This window comes from Cervus elaphus, chromosome 6, assembly GCF_910594005.1.
Source record: "Cervus elaphus chromosome 6, mCerEla1.1, whole genome shotgun sequence".
NCBI lineage: Eukaryota > Metazoa > Chordata > Mammalia > Artiodactyla > Cervidae > Cervus > Cervus elaphus.
In genome coordinates this window covers 46,465,126-46,484,002 of record NC_057820.1, presented here as the reverse complement: position 1 = coordinate 46,484,002, position 18,877 = coordinate 46,465,126, and the positions used below count along the sequence as shown (strand labels likewise).

General features: G+C 39.3%; 1 protein-coding gene across 1 annotated transcript in view; it reads right to left on the bottom strand.

Moving 5' to 3' along the window:
* Nucleotides 1-18,877, bottom strand: part of SCFD2 (sec1 family domain containing 2) — a 391,182-nt gene that overhangs the window by 220,290 nt on the left and 152,015 nt on the right. The window contains exon 5 of the mRNA XM_043906784.1: nt 14,922-15,171. Coding sequence (XP_043762719.1) covers nt 14,922-15,171 — 250 coding nt within the window. The remainder of the gene's footprint in view (nt 1-14,921; nt 15,172-18,877) is intronic.

The following is an 18,877-nucleotide window of genomic DNA, read 5'->3' as shown; positions in this document are numbered from 1 at the left end:
ATTCATGATCAAATATTCTCTCACCATGTAACATCTCAGAACCAGTTCTAGACCCCAAAGGCTGAGCTGTCAGTCTAGCTTCCATTCCGTCTGAACCAAATCTAAGAATAGAGAAAAGTGAAGAGCGGCATGAAAATACACAACCCAGTCTTTACCTCTTTCTTCACTCAGCACCACAATTTAAACATGGGGACTGAGAATACAGGGTGAATAATAAATGGCTGCTGCCCTCAAGGAACTTAAGGTAATAGAAACCAGACGACAATAGTAGCTGTATACTGTTAAGTGTATATGGTAGTCCAACAAGAGGTGTAATATTATTTGTTGTTCAGTCACTGAGTCGTGTCCATCAAGCCAGGCTTCCCTGTCCTTCACCATCTCTCGGAGTTTGCTCAAACTCATGTACATTCATTTTAAAGATAGGCTAGTGAAGGTAACGAGAGAATAACTTGTCCAAGATCACCAGGTAGGAAGCACACACATGTACAAGTATCAACCACGTGAGGTGACACAAATACAAATGCTCTAGAGATGTCACAAATCAATACTGAGGCGCAGGGTCACTTTGGGCTGGAATGATTAGAGAAGGAATAAGAAAGGCAATGCTACTGCCGTTGCATTTTGAATAAGTAGGAGTTTTACAGGTAATAATGGAGAGACAGGGGATGTATTTTAGGCATAAGAAATGGTATTTAAATATAGCACAACTGGAAAATACTTTATTGTAGAGTTGAAAATAACACTGTTTAAATCCAAAGGCGAGAACACGTGAAGTTCTCAAACACACGATTACATGTATCTGGACCTAAAGCTTTTCTCATACTCATTCCCCTTCACTAGCATTTTGCAACTTTCCTATTTACCACAGCAGTAAGAAATGATCACAGATCCTTCTATATGTATGGAAAGCAAAAGGTGCTCCGGCTAGTCAGCTCCTGCCTTGAGAAGCAAAACTTCACAGCCAGGATGCACGCTCGTGTTCCTATCAGTGGGCACACAGGCCTGATGATGGGACCTCAGGTTACACATGAGTGGACAAGAGGTACCTGGGGCTGGGGGCAGACACCCCCCTCCACTTTGTATGATACATTACGTATGCCAAGTCGTTTCCTTATCAATGAGTACCTAATAGAATACTGTATCTTAGGAATGCTAGTTTCATGACCGAACTCCCATGGTTTAGGTCTGATAATTAGGTGTGGAGGTGTGGGGTGAAGGGGGTGGGAGCAGCAGATGTGGTGCAAAAAAAAAAGAGTTATTTTAGAAAACATTTCTGGAGAAATGGTTCTGTTCAGGGTGGGAGGGGGAGAGTTTGGGAGAGCAGCCAGAAAGGGCTACAGAAGCTGGCTGAGGAGAGATTTACTCAGAGACGTTAGTCAGGAGGCTATAGCTGGATACTGCTGACAGGCATTCAGGAGGAAAGCTCTCCTGCCCTGGTGATTCTGTCCACGGGCCACTGAACTGCCACAGATGTTCTGTGGCTGGTTTCACCCTTGATATATTCAGGTGGGAGAAGGTTTAAAAGTTAAGTTAAAAAATGTCTTGCCTTCCAGATGTGGCTGAATAGCAGCCTCGCTCACTACCTGGCCAGGAAACAAGATGAGGGGACAAGAGAGAAGACAGACAAAGAAATAAAGATGGGGGAATAAAAAAAGGTGTAATGGAAAAACAGTGAATTTAACCAAAAACCTCCAGAATTCAAAATCTGGCAGCACAAAAAGACTGCCAGATTTAGTATTTCACACAAAATAACAGTTCCATCACTGGCTGATATATCGTCTTTGTTTTCACTGCATGAAACATTTTCTTCACTAATATTGCAAACAATGGGATTTCAAATTCTCACTGGTGGGGCATGGCTTCCTTTAATGTTCTATTCTCTTCTCTCCTCTGGTAAAGCTGCAACCTATTTGCAGTGCTGCAGTGTCAGATGAAACACTGGAGCTGAGCCAGGCCTGCTTTCATATTCCCTCCTTCATTCAATAAATACTGTACTCATGAAAAGCCTTCCATGTTGCTCCTGAGCGTAGCTGGTGTTTGAGATATAATGGTGAGCCAAACTGATGGAGTTTATGGTCTGGGGCAGAGGGAAGGCAGACACTAATCAGTGTATCACACAGATATATAATGAACTGTTCACTAGATACACGGTGAAGGAGGAGGGCTCTGAGCTAGCCCGCAGGGGCACAAGGCTGAGCCCAGGACACGTGGTCTGTCTGAGTAGTGCCCCAGAGAGGTTAACTGGGTTGGGGTGAGGTAGTTGGAGGGAGTGCAATGGATTTAAGGAACTGAAAAAGCGTGTGGCTAGAGCAAAGGGTATGAAAGAATACAAAACCTCCAGAGTGAGAAGGTGATTGTGGAAAAATGTCATTCTACAGCTCTGAAGAGTCCAGGGCAGAGGGTGTTTCCCTTTGGTCCAGACACGGAGGACATCGTGGGTGGAGCACACTATTTAGTAACCGTTTCTAGCTCCTCCCTACCCTGGAGAGTAATGACCCAGATTTTTTTTGAGCCTGATCATGTTCATGTTTGCTCTTCTATTATTTTAAGCAAAATACTGATATTCTTTTCACTGCCAAACTGCAAAACAAGAGCCATGTCCTTAAAAGGGCCAATCAAAAAGCCAACATATCTATGTTCCCAGAGCTTTTCCCTGGATTTTTCACATGTTGAATCTGCATTTTAAATAAATGATAAGGCATAACTTGGCTCAAGAGAGAACTACAAAGATAAAAACAATAAGGAAATAATTAGAGATCTGATATTTTGATTGTTATTTGCACATACCCTACCAAGAAGTTCCAACAAATACACGCTGGTGGTTTTGCTCTATTTTAAACTCTGTGCATAGTGGCACTGACACAGAATGTCTGGAAGGGCTATTGCTCTGAAATGCTACAATTGCTCTATTCAAAAGCCATTAAATACCGATTTCTATAATGAAAGGCTGTACTCATCTCAGATGATGTCATGTGGTCTGGGCTTCTGCATTCTCCAGGAGAACAACTTGAAATAATCAAGAGTACAGTGTGCAAACTCCCCAGGTGACCAGTTTTCCGATTTCTCTCGTAGAAGTGTGAGATCAGGTGAGATGTGGAGGGAGAAAGCGAGAAGAGGGATGGTAAGCAAGAGGTTCAAATTTAAAAAAATAACAAAGGAAAAATCACAGAAAAATCTGGGAACAAAATTTAAAGCATTCTGCTTTTTTAACAGATGAAAACATGTGCTTCACTTCTTGTACATCAAAGAGATGCTATGAGTACTGTAAACTGTAACTAAAAAGTGTTCTTGTTTACATAGTGCATTGTTTCTACACTTTGACAGAAAGGGTGTGCATTTCCAGTGAGGAAGTATCCAACCACATTTTAACTATGAAGAAAACTTTTTTGGGCAAGGATTGAATTCTTTGCAAGGTGGTGATTTGTACACAAAAGAAACTCAATTCTACATCACTGTACGCAAAAAAAAAAAAAAAAAAATCAGATTTAACTGTTTTTCTTAACCACCACAACAAAAATAAGGAAACAAAGAATCCAATTATTTCAGAGTACAGTTTGGACAAAACCACAGCATTTAAAATTAAAACCCTAATGCATTTTACACGTTGGAAAATGTTAATTGTTAATGAACACTGCACCCTATCAGTTTCCTGTTCCAGATGGCTCTCTGTCAGGCTGGCAACAACTCAAGAGCCTGAAGAAGAGGTGCAGGCATATGTCTTGTGTTTAAAATGAAAGGAAAAAAAGCAGAAGGGGGCTTCATTTTATAAACACTTCAGTGAAAATTACCATTCCATTTGGGACCAATTCACTCCAGGTGCTAAGAACAGAATAAACAGGCAACATATGAAGGCAGAAAAAGTCAGGTTTCCATGGGAATTACATTCTTGGTTACGATTACAACTGAATTTCAAAATACAAATGAATATCACCATGGTTGTACACATATGTTCTCCTTCTGGTTTTTAAAATATTAATCTTCTCTCCTCACATAATAAAATAACATCAGTGTCTAGAGCCTGTTGTGTCTCTTTTTAATTTTCTTTTGCTGAAATTCTAGGCTGAACTACTTGTATCTAAGTGTTTTCCCTCCTACCCAAGGAGCTAATGGTTCTCCTTTTTGGCTTAGAGAATTCTCCTTTGTGTGCATTTCCTGGTGGCTCAGATGGTAAAGAATCCACCTATAATGCAGGAGATCTGGGTTCAATCCCTGGGTTGGGAAGATCCCTTGGAGAAGGAAATGGCAACCCACAGCAGTTTGTTTGCCTGGGAAATCCCATGGACAGAGAAGCCCCTATTCTCCTTTATGTTCTGGTTAAGGGTAATTTGACTTTTGAGGGATAATGTCTCCTACAACTTGGGACATTAATTCAGTACCAACATTCTCAACAATTACCTTTCCAGTGTTAGTTTCAAAAGCCATATATGACGTTATTCCTGGATCCCCTTTATTTTAGGTACTCTGACCTTGACAGATAAACTACAAAACAAATTTAAAACAAAAATCTCACCTGCCACTTTCACTTGGGAAGCTTATATGAGACCTGAATTTCTCCTTACCAATAGGTCACCAAGTACACATCAAAATCCTAACAGTAATTTTCTCTTGGTAGTGGGTTCATAGGTAACTTTAAATTTTACTCTGTGTTTATTAAAGAATAAAAGATATTCCACATTGTATTCTACAATGAACAAGCATATTTCTGTAATCAGGGAAAAAATCCAATTATAAATATTTTAAGAAATGTATAAACATGAAAGGCGTTTTACAATTCATCCAAATGATAATCACTGCCCTGCTAATACTCATATTCAAGGAATCACACACACTTACACAGCCACATGTGACAGGCACAATTACGGCTACTCGAGTGTTGAGAGCAATTATATGGTGAAAGCAGTGTGAGGTCTAAGAATTTCCCCACTTGTCCTGATGCTGTTTTCTAAAACATTAGTGAAAATTCCAGACAATGATTTTTTGGCATAAAAACATCTACTCCTGAAGCAATTATTCTGGTGCCAGTTGACATCTTCATCCATTTACAGGCAAAGTACCAAACTCAAGAGGGAGAAGATAAGATATGTGTTTTAGATATAAAGAAAGAAAACTGGTTTATCTGTGAATGTTTTCACAATGGCCATACGGAGCATTTGTACACCAGTGTCTCTTCCTTTGTGGAGCCACTCCAGTCCCTATTCTATTAGTAAATGGTAATGCTGGACTGTCGATCACAGCCCACTGCCAGTTCTCCAAATGCCGCCCCCGTCTCTCTCCTGCCCACTCCCCCATGCAGCCATGAACTCAGGACTCAGCCTGGCCACAGACAACCCTAATCCCCGGCAATGGAGACTGGAAGTCAGTCAGTTTCATGTCCTAGGATTGAAAAAAAAAACTCTCCTTTTTCCTGAGTTGCTGTTCTGAAATGACAGAAGCCAGGAATGCCTTAGTGGGACGAGAGGGTCACACGGAGGCAGTTGTGACAGGAAAGAATGAGGCCAATACTCAGCAGGAAGAAACGTCTGGAAGATGCAGTGTCCTGATCATACCGCTAGAGTCCCTGCACCCTCATTCCTAAATACAGCTGCATCTCTGGACATGCCGTTTGAGCAAACATGAAAGGCAAATAAATACCAACCAGGAAGACATGCTAACAAAACATATGACTGGGCACTAATAGCTTTAATAATACAGGTGCTCTGATTTAAAATCATCAAGAATAGAACTAATAACTCAGTCTGAAAAACAGAGAAGACCATGAGCAGGCAGTTCACAGAAGATGAAATACAAATGGCAAATACCTGTTTTTCATCAATATTCAATGAAATGAAATTTATATGTGCCTTCTACATTTCCAAATTTTCTACAAAGAGAAAGCATGACTACAATAGTGGAGGGAAAACCTTAAAGATATTAAAATATAAAATTAAATTTAAGAATGTTAACCTGGTATCAGCAAGCTGAATGAATGGGTGGGCAGGGCCACTGTGCCTGGAGAACAGTGAGCATTTCTGGAGAACTGTGGACGGAGAAGGCCATCTCAAAGGAGACAGCCAGCCGCAGGGAGTGGCCACAGCTTCAGGAGCTGAGGTTGATCAGTGACACCACTGCTTCCCTCCTGAGACCACAGTGATCGCCTGACAGAGACACGGTACTGAGGAGGAGTAGGTCTAGAGGTAGGGATGGGAGTACACTGAATCTGATAAAAATAAAAAACAAATGAAAGAACCACAGAGTGGTAGCGAAAGAAGAGACCTAAGATTCACCTAATAAGACTCACTTTACAACGAGGAAGCTAAGTGACTTATTTTCAGGTTACACACCTAAGAGGATCTTCGGGAATAAACTTAATCCCCTTCTCCTCTGTGCTCTTTTCGACCACAACACTCAATCACTTCTATCTGATCCACAGCTATATGTTTAAGAAAACTACGCTGTGTTCCATGCATTCCATTTGTTCTCTTTCATGACTGAGAAATTTATAATCTAATGTGCAGTTAATAAGAATCAGCAATTATTAATCTCTCTGTCACACACACAATTATTACTATTGGCATCATGAGCAGACATAAAAATGAATCATTTAGACAGTCTGTATCATGCATTTGTGCATATATAAATACCACTGCAAGAAGATCTGTTCCATTGTCTTAATTAAGAATGATCATTTTTATGATCTGGCATGAAAAAATCAAGTACTTGAGAAAGTAATTTGTAGTGATCCCTTAATATCTTTGCAAAATTACTTAACTAGTTAGCTACCTTAATAGGCAGCTCTAAATATTTTTCTACACAGCTTGTGATGTATTTTAAATATGAACTAAACATTGTAAACTTCACTTGATATAGCCATTTTGTAATATGTGCTGCAGTTAACTATTTTAATATGTTGGACAGTAAAACTAAATGTAACAGTTCCAACATTTCTCATGGGAGTGATTCAGGGCAGACATATGTTCTTCATCAGAGTTTCCAGCAGAAATCTTAGAAATCAAGAGGAAAAATAGACCCTATTATACCAAACAGTGTTACAAATCATAATGGAAAACAACAGTCTTAAAAGCTGTTTTGTTTTGTTTTAGTGCCCTGAAACAAGAAATATGAAACACTAGAAATGAAGGTACATGCCTTGATGAAAAGTCTAATGCTGGAAGACCACAATAACTGAGAATCCATAAATTAGAAGCAAAAGATGAAGCAGAATCTTTTCTGAAATGAATTTCCCCCTGTTGTTCCCCTGATGTTCCCCTGTTGTTCCCCTGATGTTCCCCTGTTGTTCCCCTGTTTCCCCTGATGTTCCCCTGAAGTCTCTCAGCCGAGTGAGTCATGGACTCTGCAGTCCTGGTTTTGTAAACTGTCACCTACTGTCATGAGCTCGAGTTTTCATTCAACTGTGGGTAATATTTAAGCTGGCAATGAACTTTCAGGATCACTCTAGTGATAGTGTGCTAGTTACCACAGCAACATCCTTATCATTGCCAATGTTCAAGGTCCAAGGAACAACTTTTCCAGGGAAAGATATTTGAAATCTTGAAAACTGTTTTTCAGTTGAAATAGTGCCCTTAAGCGTAGAAACCTGCAGAAATGTGTATTTTGAAATTTGATGAATTATGGAGGGGAAGCTGTGAAAGGAGGGAAGAATGCAGAGGTGATAGAGGAAGGGAAGCACAAAGAGGAGAAGTTCGCGTTAGCGCCTCATCTTTTACATCCTCTGTTGGGAAGTACTTCGTATTTTACAAAGAAGACTGACTTTCTACAAGGCTGGGAAAAGTACTTGACCAATGATGAAAAATGCTTTGTTTGAAATCCATGGCTGATTCATATCAATGTATGACAAAACCCACTGGAAAAAAAAAAAAAACAAACAAAAAAAAAAAAACTAGGTACCAAAAAAAAAAAAAGAAAGAAAGATATACCTCTACTAACATAATAAACAAAATGTCTATGCCTTATGTGGATGGAGATGAAAGTTTTCATAATAAAGTATCAGCCATGAATGGCAATAATAATTTTATATAGTCTATGTCTGTCTAGTCAAGGCTATGGTTTTTCCAGTGGTCATGTGTGGATGTGAGAGTTGGACTGTGAAGAAAGCTGAGCACCGAAAAATTGATGCTTTTGAACTGTGGTGTTGGAGAAGACTCTTGAGAGTCCCTTGGACTGCAAGGAGATCCAACCGGTCCATCCTAAAGGAGATCAGTCCTGGGTGTTCATTGAAGAACTGATGCTGAAGCTCCAGTACTTTGGCCACCTCATGCGAAGATTTGACTCATTGGAAAAGACCCTGATGCTGGGAGGGATTGGGGGCAGGAGGAGAAGGGGACGACAGAGGATGAGATGGCTGGATGGCATCACCAACTCGATGGACATGAGTTTGAGTAAACTCCGGGAGTTGGTTATGGACAGGGAGGCCTGGTGTGCTGCAATTCATGGGGTCGCAAAGAGTTGGACATGACTGAGCAACCGAACTGAACTGACTGATGTTTACCTGAACTTTTTCAAAAAGAGAAAAGCTGTCATATACAAATCATTGCAAATAGATTTTTACTCTTGGTTGTAGAATGTGGCTTTGTTTTGCTAAGGACAGGGGCATATATATTCTTTCCACTGGCAAGTAGACCTGAAAGTATCATAAGCTGTCTTCTACAACCCACTGAAAACAAATTCTCAGCTCCCTCCTCACGCGAAGTCCTCTCTTAGACGTCCATTAGAGAACACAAGTGGATGCCAGATGAGAGCTCTCGAGACTGTTCTTACCTTCAGCCTTTCCTCATTCGTCATCCATGGTTAATCTTAAACGGGGCAATAGCCACGTCAGGAGGAACAGAGAAGAAAAAAACTCAGGAAACAAGATTCCTTAAAAAAGTTGAAGATGATTTAAAAAATCATGGTCCATCATGAAGGTAATTTATATGTTTTATTCCCATCAGTGTGAAGTTCTGATTATTCTAGGGAGAGTAACAGGAATTTTGCCATTATTTTATATTGAGGTTTGAGGAATTACATAGGAAAGGGCAGATGACTAAAGATCTTGCTAGGGAAAGTACCATCTTCCCAGAAATTGAGGACAACTTAGGCACCATCCCTTCCACAAAACTGACTTTTTGTAACATTTTCAAGTCCTAAAATGTCTTAGTAAAATTCCTACTGATGCTCAAGTCCTGGTGTAGGCCCTCTGTGCTGGGAAGCTCTTCTCGGGGGAGTGAGTCAGACTTTCTGGCTGGCTTTATTTTCTTGATATGTCTTCCTAATATTAAGCCCCAAATTGCTTCCTAGCATTTTCCATCCAATAGACAGAGTTCTGTGGGAGGTCGACTTCCACTTAGATGGTGTCTTTACAGTATCAACTTGGAAGGAAAACCTATGCTGCTTCACTGGTGAACTCACGGCAGATTAAAATGTAAATGAATGTGATTTTTCTTTTAGTTAAAAAAAAGTCAAAAAAGGAGTTCATGAAATCTGTAGTGCATAATTTCATCTGCCTAGAGATCTTTCAGATTTCTGGTATTAGAGATTCAAAAACTTTTCTCTGTAATAGTCAATACCTAAAGCAGTACTTAGTCTAAAGATCACAATCCGCATACTCGCTTGTATACTGGCTTGTAATATAAAGACCGCAACCTGTAAGCCTACAGGCTGAATCCTGCCTTTCAGTAAGATCCCTTTGACTCATGCAGCATTTTAGAAAATGAGCCAACTTCATAGGCAAATGATTACAAGTCTTCTGGTAGGACTTCCAGAAAGTTGTGGCTTTCCTATATGAAGAAAAAAGGGCAGATTTCACTAGCATGGATGTAACACATGGAAGAGGCGTATCCACCTCATGACCATGATGACAGAAAAAAAGGAGGAGGAAGCCAAAAAGAGTGTGAGTTCTGCTGCCTGTTTCTGAACTTCCTGCTGTGAAAAAAAAAAGAAATCCCTGTTTATTTTTATTTATTATTTAAGGTAATCTGGTAAATTTTCCATCACATATAACCAGGTATAATCCTAATACAAGAATACAGAAATTGATAATCCCAAATTATCAACAGGAAGTAAAATAAGAATCTAAGAAACGTAAATCACAGTTTCCATGGTATTATCACGCTTCTCTCTTGAAGCACAGTTTTTAGATATTTTGAATCTTTCATTCCGTAGCATTACACTGAACCTAAATAAATAGATCTAGCCCCTTTAAAGACATGGAAAAATTAAAGATAGGAAATATAAAAATTCAGGAAAATAAATTGATCAATATAAAAGTTGCTGACCAAAAAAATTTTTTTCCAAGAGTTCTGGTGTCAAAAACTATATATGCAAGTTTTGTTTTTGTTTCCTGATTCCAGAGCCTTATGACCAACACACCTTAGTGCACTGATTTGCCCTGAATAGTTCACAGGTGTGCCAAGCTGCTCCCTCACTTCAGGTCACAGGTCAGTAGGGCAGGGCCGGAAGTGATCAGAGGCCCTGCCACTGGTCTCCTCCCACACTGTCCACCGTCTACTCACCATGGTAGGCTCTGCAAGCATGCTCGTTGTTGGAATGCATCGAATGTGAAAAGGGGGGAAGCACTGTCCTATATGATAGCTGCTGCTGCTGCTAAGTCGCTTCAGTTATGTCTGACTCTGTGCGACCCCATAGACGGCAGCCCACCAGGCTCCCCCATCCCTGGGATTCTCCAGGCAACAACACCGGAGTGGGTTGCCATTTCCTTCTCCAATGCATCTTCCCTGGTGGCTCAGATGGTAAAGTGTCTGCCTACAATGCAGGAGATCCGGGTTCAATCCCTGGATCAGGAAGATCTCCTGGAGAAGGAAATGGCAACCCACTCCAGTACTCTTGCCTGGAAAATCCCATGGATGGAGGAGCCCGGTAGGCTACAGTCCATGGACTCGCAAAGAGTCGGACATGACTGAGCTACTTCACTTTTCTCCAATGCATGAAAGTGAAAAGTGAAAGTGAAGTTGCTCAGTCCTATCTGACTCTTATCGACCCCAGGGACTGCAGCCTACCAGGCTCCTCCGTCCATGGGATTTTCCAGGCAAGAGTACTGGAGTGGGGTGCCATTGCCTTCTCTGATACGATAGCTAGATACTTTCAAAATAATAACAGCAACGGGAAAAAATTACCTATTACAATAGTAAATGGATTAAAAAATTATCTCATACACATAACATTGTTTTATTCTCAGCAAAACCAAGAGTGGTCAATAGGTTGCTTGTATTTATTATCAAAGTTCAGAGACACTGATTTGCCCACTAACACACACTGAGAGGAAGTGACAGAGCCAGGACTTCTGAGTCAAGGGTTTCTGCTCTGAGTCTATACTTTTCTGTACACCTCCCTGGATGAAGACAGTCCAAGTTTGCAAGGACCTTTAAAATCAGTGTTTTGATTTCATACTCTGAAGAAAGTTCAAATGGTTTTCCTTTGTTTTCTCTTGTGACTGCCATGCAAACACTAACATATATAGAAACCGATATTCTCTTTGAACTTAGCGAGACTGAGGAAGCACAACACTAAATGACACATTTAGGCCATATCAATTTTCTTTTTACAGCTCCCATCCCTGACACCCAAGAGTCAACCCTTGTTATTTTGTGTGAGTAGAAAAGAGGGTTTTTGCCCACCATTTCCCCAAGAGTACCTATTAAAAAGAAAATAATAGCTGCCGTTGACCATCTTAAATTTTGTTTTGTTTTTCCAATCACAATTTCTCATTGCCCTTTCCATAAAAGGGAAGAATAGAGATGAAAGAAACTGTCAAAAGTAAATTACATTTTTAACATGTAAAAGGAAATGAAAAATTTAAACACAGCACAATTATTGTCAAGAGATACTACTGAAACAAAAAGAATTTAAGTTTGCTGCTCCTGTTTTAGAAAGCTAGACAACCAACAGATTTCAATGACTAGAAAAAATATTTTAATTTCTTTATAGCAATGCAGAAACAAAGAGGATACGTGCACCAAAACAGGACAGAACAACGGAACATCTGTAAGTAGATACGGGGCTGCCCCGGTGGCTCGGTTGGTAAAGAATCCACCTGCAGTGCAGGAGACCCTGGTTCGATTCCTGGGTTGGGAAGATCTGTTGGAGAAGGCCTAGGCTGCCCACTCCAGTATTCCTCGGCTTCCCTTGTGGCTCAGCTGGTAAGGAATCCACCTACAACGTGGGAGACCTGGGTTTGAACCCTGGGTTGGGAAGATCCCCCAGAGAAAGGATCTTTACAGATAGATTCAAAAGCACAAGTAATATCTACAATATTAACCAAATATTAATTCACTGTTTAGAAAATGAGCATGCATAGCATAAACCAATAAATGTAAGCAAGCATAAGTTACAGAATATGATATTCGATGGTTATGGAAATGAACTTGTGTCAGGTTTAGGTCTCATGTTTAAGGACATGGGCTCCAGACTCAGAACACCTGGGTTCAAGTCCTGGTTCTACCACTTAGCAGTTGGGTGATGATAACATGCTTCATCTCTAGTCCAGTATTGAACTTTACTTTAGAAAGTATTGCTTTCTTGATTCTATCAACAGTCAAGATTACCAAATTACAGCATTATATGAAAAGAACAATTCTTATATTGATTAAATGCTTATTTTCAATAATACTTTTAAATCTCATCAACCACAGAATGTGCAGAAGACATAAAATAATTTCTGCCACCCAGTAACAAGTAAGTCAAGACTAAGAGTTGGAATAATGTTAAGTGCAACACTGTGGGCCAAACTAACCTAGTTCCATGATAGGCTAGGCACATCTGGAAGACAGTTCAGTTCTTCCACCACATGCTGGGCATGCCTTGTGCCGATACAAGACTGAGCCACCACTGCCTCAACACCATCCTATTACTCCTTATCTTGAGATGTTGGCTAAACATTCTCTTCAGCAGCTAAGTGTAAACATAAACCCTACTCCTCAGGACACGTGACATTTCAACATACTTAATAAGAGGCATATCTATACTGGCCAAGTAAAAGTCTATCTTCAGAAAGCAAGTCCTTTTTGTGTCCATAGAAGTTGGCCAACGCATCCATGTTCCACTGGCAAGTTAACTTATATCAGGTTTAAATAGCACATCTTATCCATTCTATTTAAATTGCACATCCAAAGTTAATCTAGGTAGGAATGTATACTTTGTATTATAAAACAAGATGTCACATGTACACCCATGATTGATTCATGTCAACGTATGGCAAGAACCACCACAATATTGTAAAGCAATTAGCCTCCAATTAAAATAAATAAATTAATTAAAAAGATGTCTTGAAAGTTTAAAAATACACTAAAACTTTCATAGATTCTTTTTTTCACCTTCAACTGCTAAGCTTACAAATTTTCCTGATATATAAATACAAATGTACAGAAGTGTTTTTAATCGTGAAATCACATTTATAAGCAAGAAAATGCAATATCCTGAGCAATCAAAAACAGAGAAACTAATAAAGAATGAAATTCTGGGTCAATAAACACCTTGAGAAAAAATCAAATGAACACTCTGACTGCTCGACCTTAATTCCCAAAATAATACAGTAACTCACCAGTGCTGCAGAAAAGCTACCCAAACACCCTCACTAAAACATACCAAGTTTGTTGTCTGTTTCTGGAATTATGTGTGTTAAGAATAACATCCAATTACACTCTCCTAGAGTTCAAATCAACTTTGAATCAAATCACTGTTGAAGCCTTATACAAACCGTATGAAGCCTTTCTAAGTCAATATTCATTTATAACCAAACACACACATGGAATCACATACAGCGCTATACCTTAATGAAATGGGAACAACTCCCACACATTTTGCTTATGAGATTTTACGTTGGCAAGTAGGTTCTGCACTGAGCAAGGAAATGTTTCACTTCTATGGGAACTTCATTCAGTTTCCATCTCATCGGGGTTTCATTTTCCACGACCAGACACAGGAAAGGCCAGCAGCGGGGCAGAAGGGAAAGCACATGTGCCAGGACACTCAGGTGGACAGCGGCCCAGCTCACTTCCGAGCAAGCTCCCCACCCAGGGAGGGGACAGGGGACAGGAGGGAAGGGCGGAAGATACACTAGTAGCCTACCTAGCTGAGCCTTCCCCAATGGAGAGGTCTAAACACACCCACACGCACATACACTCAAGAATGAGTGGCAACTTGGTCTGTTTTTATAAAGTACTTAAGTTTCACATGTAAGTTCTAATAACTTCTCACACTCAAACAGACTCAAGCTCAATCCATACTACTGGCATTAAGTTTTACACAAAATATAAATAACATTGGATTTGATATGAAACAATACAACTGATTATCTCCTTAAGTTGGGCTTCCATAAGTTATATCACAGTTCTTATTAGAAGTGAAAATGGTTAGCTTTTATGACTTTTAATTACATATTTTCCCCAAATCAGCACAGCCTACTTCACTGGGATATTTGGGTATTATTTTGGATACTATCAATTAACTCAGATTTAAAATGAAAAATGGAAGTCAAAATATAAAACTATTCTTGAAAAATGTCAATTTTCATCCTATAACATTGTATAATATCTTAGGGAAACAGGTTTGCTTTTTCTTAAGTTTGAAAAGACAATCTCAAAGAGAATACGTCATCAGAGACCCTTTGAATAGGATGCACTGTATTTTATTTTTTCTTAAAGATATTACATCTTGTGAGAATTTTGCTGTTTTAACAAGATTTAGGTTCTAAGACTATGAATTCTAAAAAAGCAACTAGAAGGCCATTTTACTACCACAATTGGAAAAAAAAAATTACTGCACTAAAAACTTTTAATCTTAGGATTAGCTGACTAGCATTCATCAGGCCTCATGAAATTCTAAACAACTCCAATGAAGATAGTTACATCCTCTTCCTAAAATGCCTTTATTTTAAAACTTGTTTTCTGTATCAGTGATGTATATGTCCTCTATTTTTGTTAAACACTTACCTGTGATTTTCTGCAGCAAAGGTGACAATTCAGACTCCTCACAAAAGACCTGAGCCAACGCTTTCTTCACTTTTTCTTCACTTTCACCCAGGTCTTTGTCCACTGAGAACTCTCCACTGACAGAATAAATATATAGCAGAAGGACCAGCAGCTCTTCGGGGCTGTAGTCATCATTGGTCCTCTGGTTCAAAGGCTTAATCATGGGCAGCAGCTGATGTAACACAACAGACATTGTCGATTCCCCAATGCTCTGAAATAAACGGGGGGAACAGGACATACGTCAGTCTGTACAAAGGTGTAGTTTATGCACTACATCAGTCCAAGGATCGCGTGCAAACAAGTCTGTGATGTTCACTGACTAGACGGGTTTTTATTTGTTTCTTGTCCTGGAGAGAATACTGCAGGAAATTTGGCATTAGAGCTATTGTTTTTGAAAGATCTAGTTCATCAAAAGGCTGGTCAAGTTGCATACCCTTTTGTATTATCTTACATATTGCTTAAACAAATAAGAGCCCATGTATTCTAAAAATAAAAGTGTAAGTACTTCAGACACTAGAAAATGTAAATATCTGTAAAGTAATATGATTAAAAATAAAAACATGGCAGCACCTATGTATACAAATGAATGCTGACACTCCTCAGAGGAATTACTTTGGATTTTATAGCATATTCTTTTAATATTCTTTAAGTTGGCAAATATGAGTCAGAATTGATTTTTTTTAATAACAATGAAAAGTCATTTTCTGCTAAATCTGGTCAAAGTGGGTAATGACACTTCAAGATATCTTTGAGTTAGTCTGAAGGTATGGTGATGGACAGGGAGGCCTGGCGTGCTACTGTCTATGGGGTCACAAAGAATTGGACACAACTGAACGACTGAACTGATTCACCTTTAAACTTAAAAAAAAAAAAAATGTGCTTTTAGATATTTCAATTTCCTGAGTGACATTTAGCAGAGAATTTCAAAATTCCTTCCAAGTGATAATAGCATTGTGGCGCTGAGTGAGTTGCATAATTTCCAGGGCACTGTGCATATTGCTTGTACCAATTCTGAGGTTTTTGATGAATAGATAAATCCCAACTCACATGGTGATTTAATTTTACTTATAATCTAAAATAACCCTGTAAAATAAAGTTCAACTATTTGCATTTATATTAAAATCAGGAGCTAAATAATCAGAACTTGCAACTTTCACATGATTCATTTTGAAGCAGTTCCTGAGCATCTATGTTCCAGGTACTACTCTGGGTCTGGGGAATATAGCAGCGAACAAAACAAATCCTCTCTTCTCATAGAGTTTACATTTTAGTGGGGGAAAACAGACAAAAAGCTAAAGAAGTAAAATATATAGCATATTAAATGTTGGTAAGAGCTATGGAGAAAAATAAAGCCGGAATGAAAGATGGGACTTTAGGGTGTGTTTGTTTATGTAGACAAATATGCCCTATTTTAAAGAGGAAAAGCCATGTTAAGAAGGGAGTTTGAAGACCTATAGAAACTCTCTCTCTCTTAATGAAGTTGACAGTAAGCAGTTAAATTTGGTTCTTATTGGGATGACTACCCAAAACGAGCTTTTCTAGTCAAGTCATTCCTACACCTGGGAAAATTTGGACATATCATCTCAAGGTTAAAGTTCACAATTAAATTCTTTGGTATATGAGAAACAGCTGTTTTTATTTCCACTAAAAATCTTGGACGTTCACAATGTACCAAACAAAAACAAAATGCAATGGATAAAAGTATAACTGGAAAAGAACAGATTGGAGATTTTACTGTTACATGGTAACAAGACATGGTTTACCAAGTATAAACATACCCCTGTCTCAAAGGACATGGCTGAAAGGTTTGAAGGCATCCTAGGACTGTCCTATAGCCTTGGCAGTCTCTTAAGAGGAACTTTCAAGTGTTTGTTCTTTGCTTTCCGTGCTGTCAAAAGCAATTTAAAAGAAAGGAGCTGTGTGTTAAAAGAGGGGCTGTGGGGGCTACAGTTTTCGTTTTTTACTTTTTACCCTATCACCAACTCCTGGATGTCATTAAGCAGATTCCTTTATCACTTTATGTCCCACTTCTAAAAAGCAGGTGTACACATCAAGTATCTGTCTGGTAGGAGCCCTGTGATTCTCTTCCCAGAGCAAAAAAGACTTTTTTGGAGATAGCTATAAAAAGTAAAATGGGGCAGGGTAATCATCATAATGATTTGAAGATACACTCACTAACATCCAGCCATCATAGCATCATTTTCGAGTTTTTGATCTAAGATATGCCCCTGTGGCTCAGTGGTAAAGAATCCGCCTGCAAGGCAGGAGACACAGAAGAGGTGGGTCTGATCCCTGGGTTGGGAAGATACCCTGCAGGAGGAAATGGCAGCCCACTCCAGTGTTCTTGCCTGGGAAATCCCATGGACAGAGGAGCCTGGTGGGCTACAGTCCACGGAGTCACAAAGAGTTGGACATGACTGAGCAACTGAATACACACACACACACACACACACACACACACACACACACACACACACACACACACACACACACACACACACACACACACACACACACACACACACCTGTCACTGGAGAGCAAAATCTTTCCTCAGTGACACGGTGGTGGACTTCGGATTGCCTTGGTCATACTTGTGCACACCAACTCTAAAGTGCTTATTAATGTATTCCAAGTAGTTAATAACTAAGTTGAAAACAAAGCCAAGAATACTAGTCAGTCTTATAGAGGCATTAGATATGGTGGAAATAAAGAGATTTCACTTCAAAAATCCAGAATCCACTTCTGACTATTCCACTAACTAGTTTCTTAACTTCTTTGGACCTCAGTAAACTTCTTAGGAAGTCTTTATCTCTAAAATGATATGATCTGTCTGGAGGATAACTGAGTTCTTAAGTCATAGTTATGCTAAGATTTCCATTTCTACTTTCTTCTCACTCCTTTAAAAAAAATTACCAGTGATGGTAGAATAGAGTGAATCATATTCTCATTGTTTGCTACACAACAAAATATAAATACTCAAAATAGAAAAGCTTTACTATAGGAAGAAATGTAGATGCAGAAATATTGCACATACATGTGTAACATGGGCTGATATACACTCGTGTATTTAACTCTGTCTACTGAGAAGATCTGGAAGTAGTGACACCCCAGTAGCAATGGGTACCTCAGTGGTCAGATCTTAGTTTCTAATATCACTCTCCAATTATAGGAACCAGAGATCCTTGGAGAAATGGCTGATTCTAGGGCTGGGGCAGGAGAAATACAAGAAGAACCTGGAATATCTTATAGTGCCACAAAGTAAGGAAATCCTTAGAAAACACACAAATGGGGACACATGAAGAGGGCACAAGAGACAACTGGAAGCCCGCCCAGTGGCCAAAGCCTGAACAAGTTGAGCAAGAGAACAGTTAAAGTAATAATGGATTATAACCCAAAGTATAAAGGAAATATGCATCACTCCAAACTGATATGAATAAATGACGACATTAATAAATGCAGGAGAAGACACAAACCTTCCTTAACAAAATTCCAGATTACTTATCTATATAGGATACTTCTCCTCCAGGAGGTAGAATTTAATTGCCCTACCTCTTAAGTATGGACTGAACATAGTGACTTGTTTCTAAAAAACTATGTATGGAAAAGGGAGGGTGGAGTGACTTTATCCTAGAGGATCGAGGTTAATGTCACCAGTGATGTCATAGTGATATCATGTGTTCCTAACATAATGTGATAAGAACAGCACTTCATTTTTGCAGTATTCTTCTCCCAAACCCATAACAAAAACATCAGATAGATGCTGAGGAACATTCTACAAAATGTCTGACCAGTACTCCCCCAAAACTGTCAAGGTCATGAAAAATTAGAACAAAAAGAAAAACTATCACACACTATATGAAACAAAGGAAACATAATGACTAAATATAATGTGATGTCCTGGATGGGATCCTGGAAC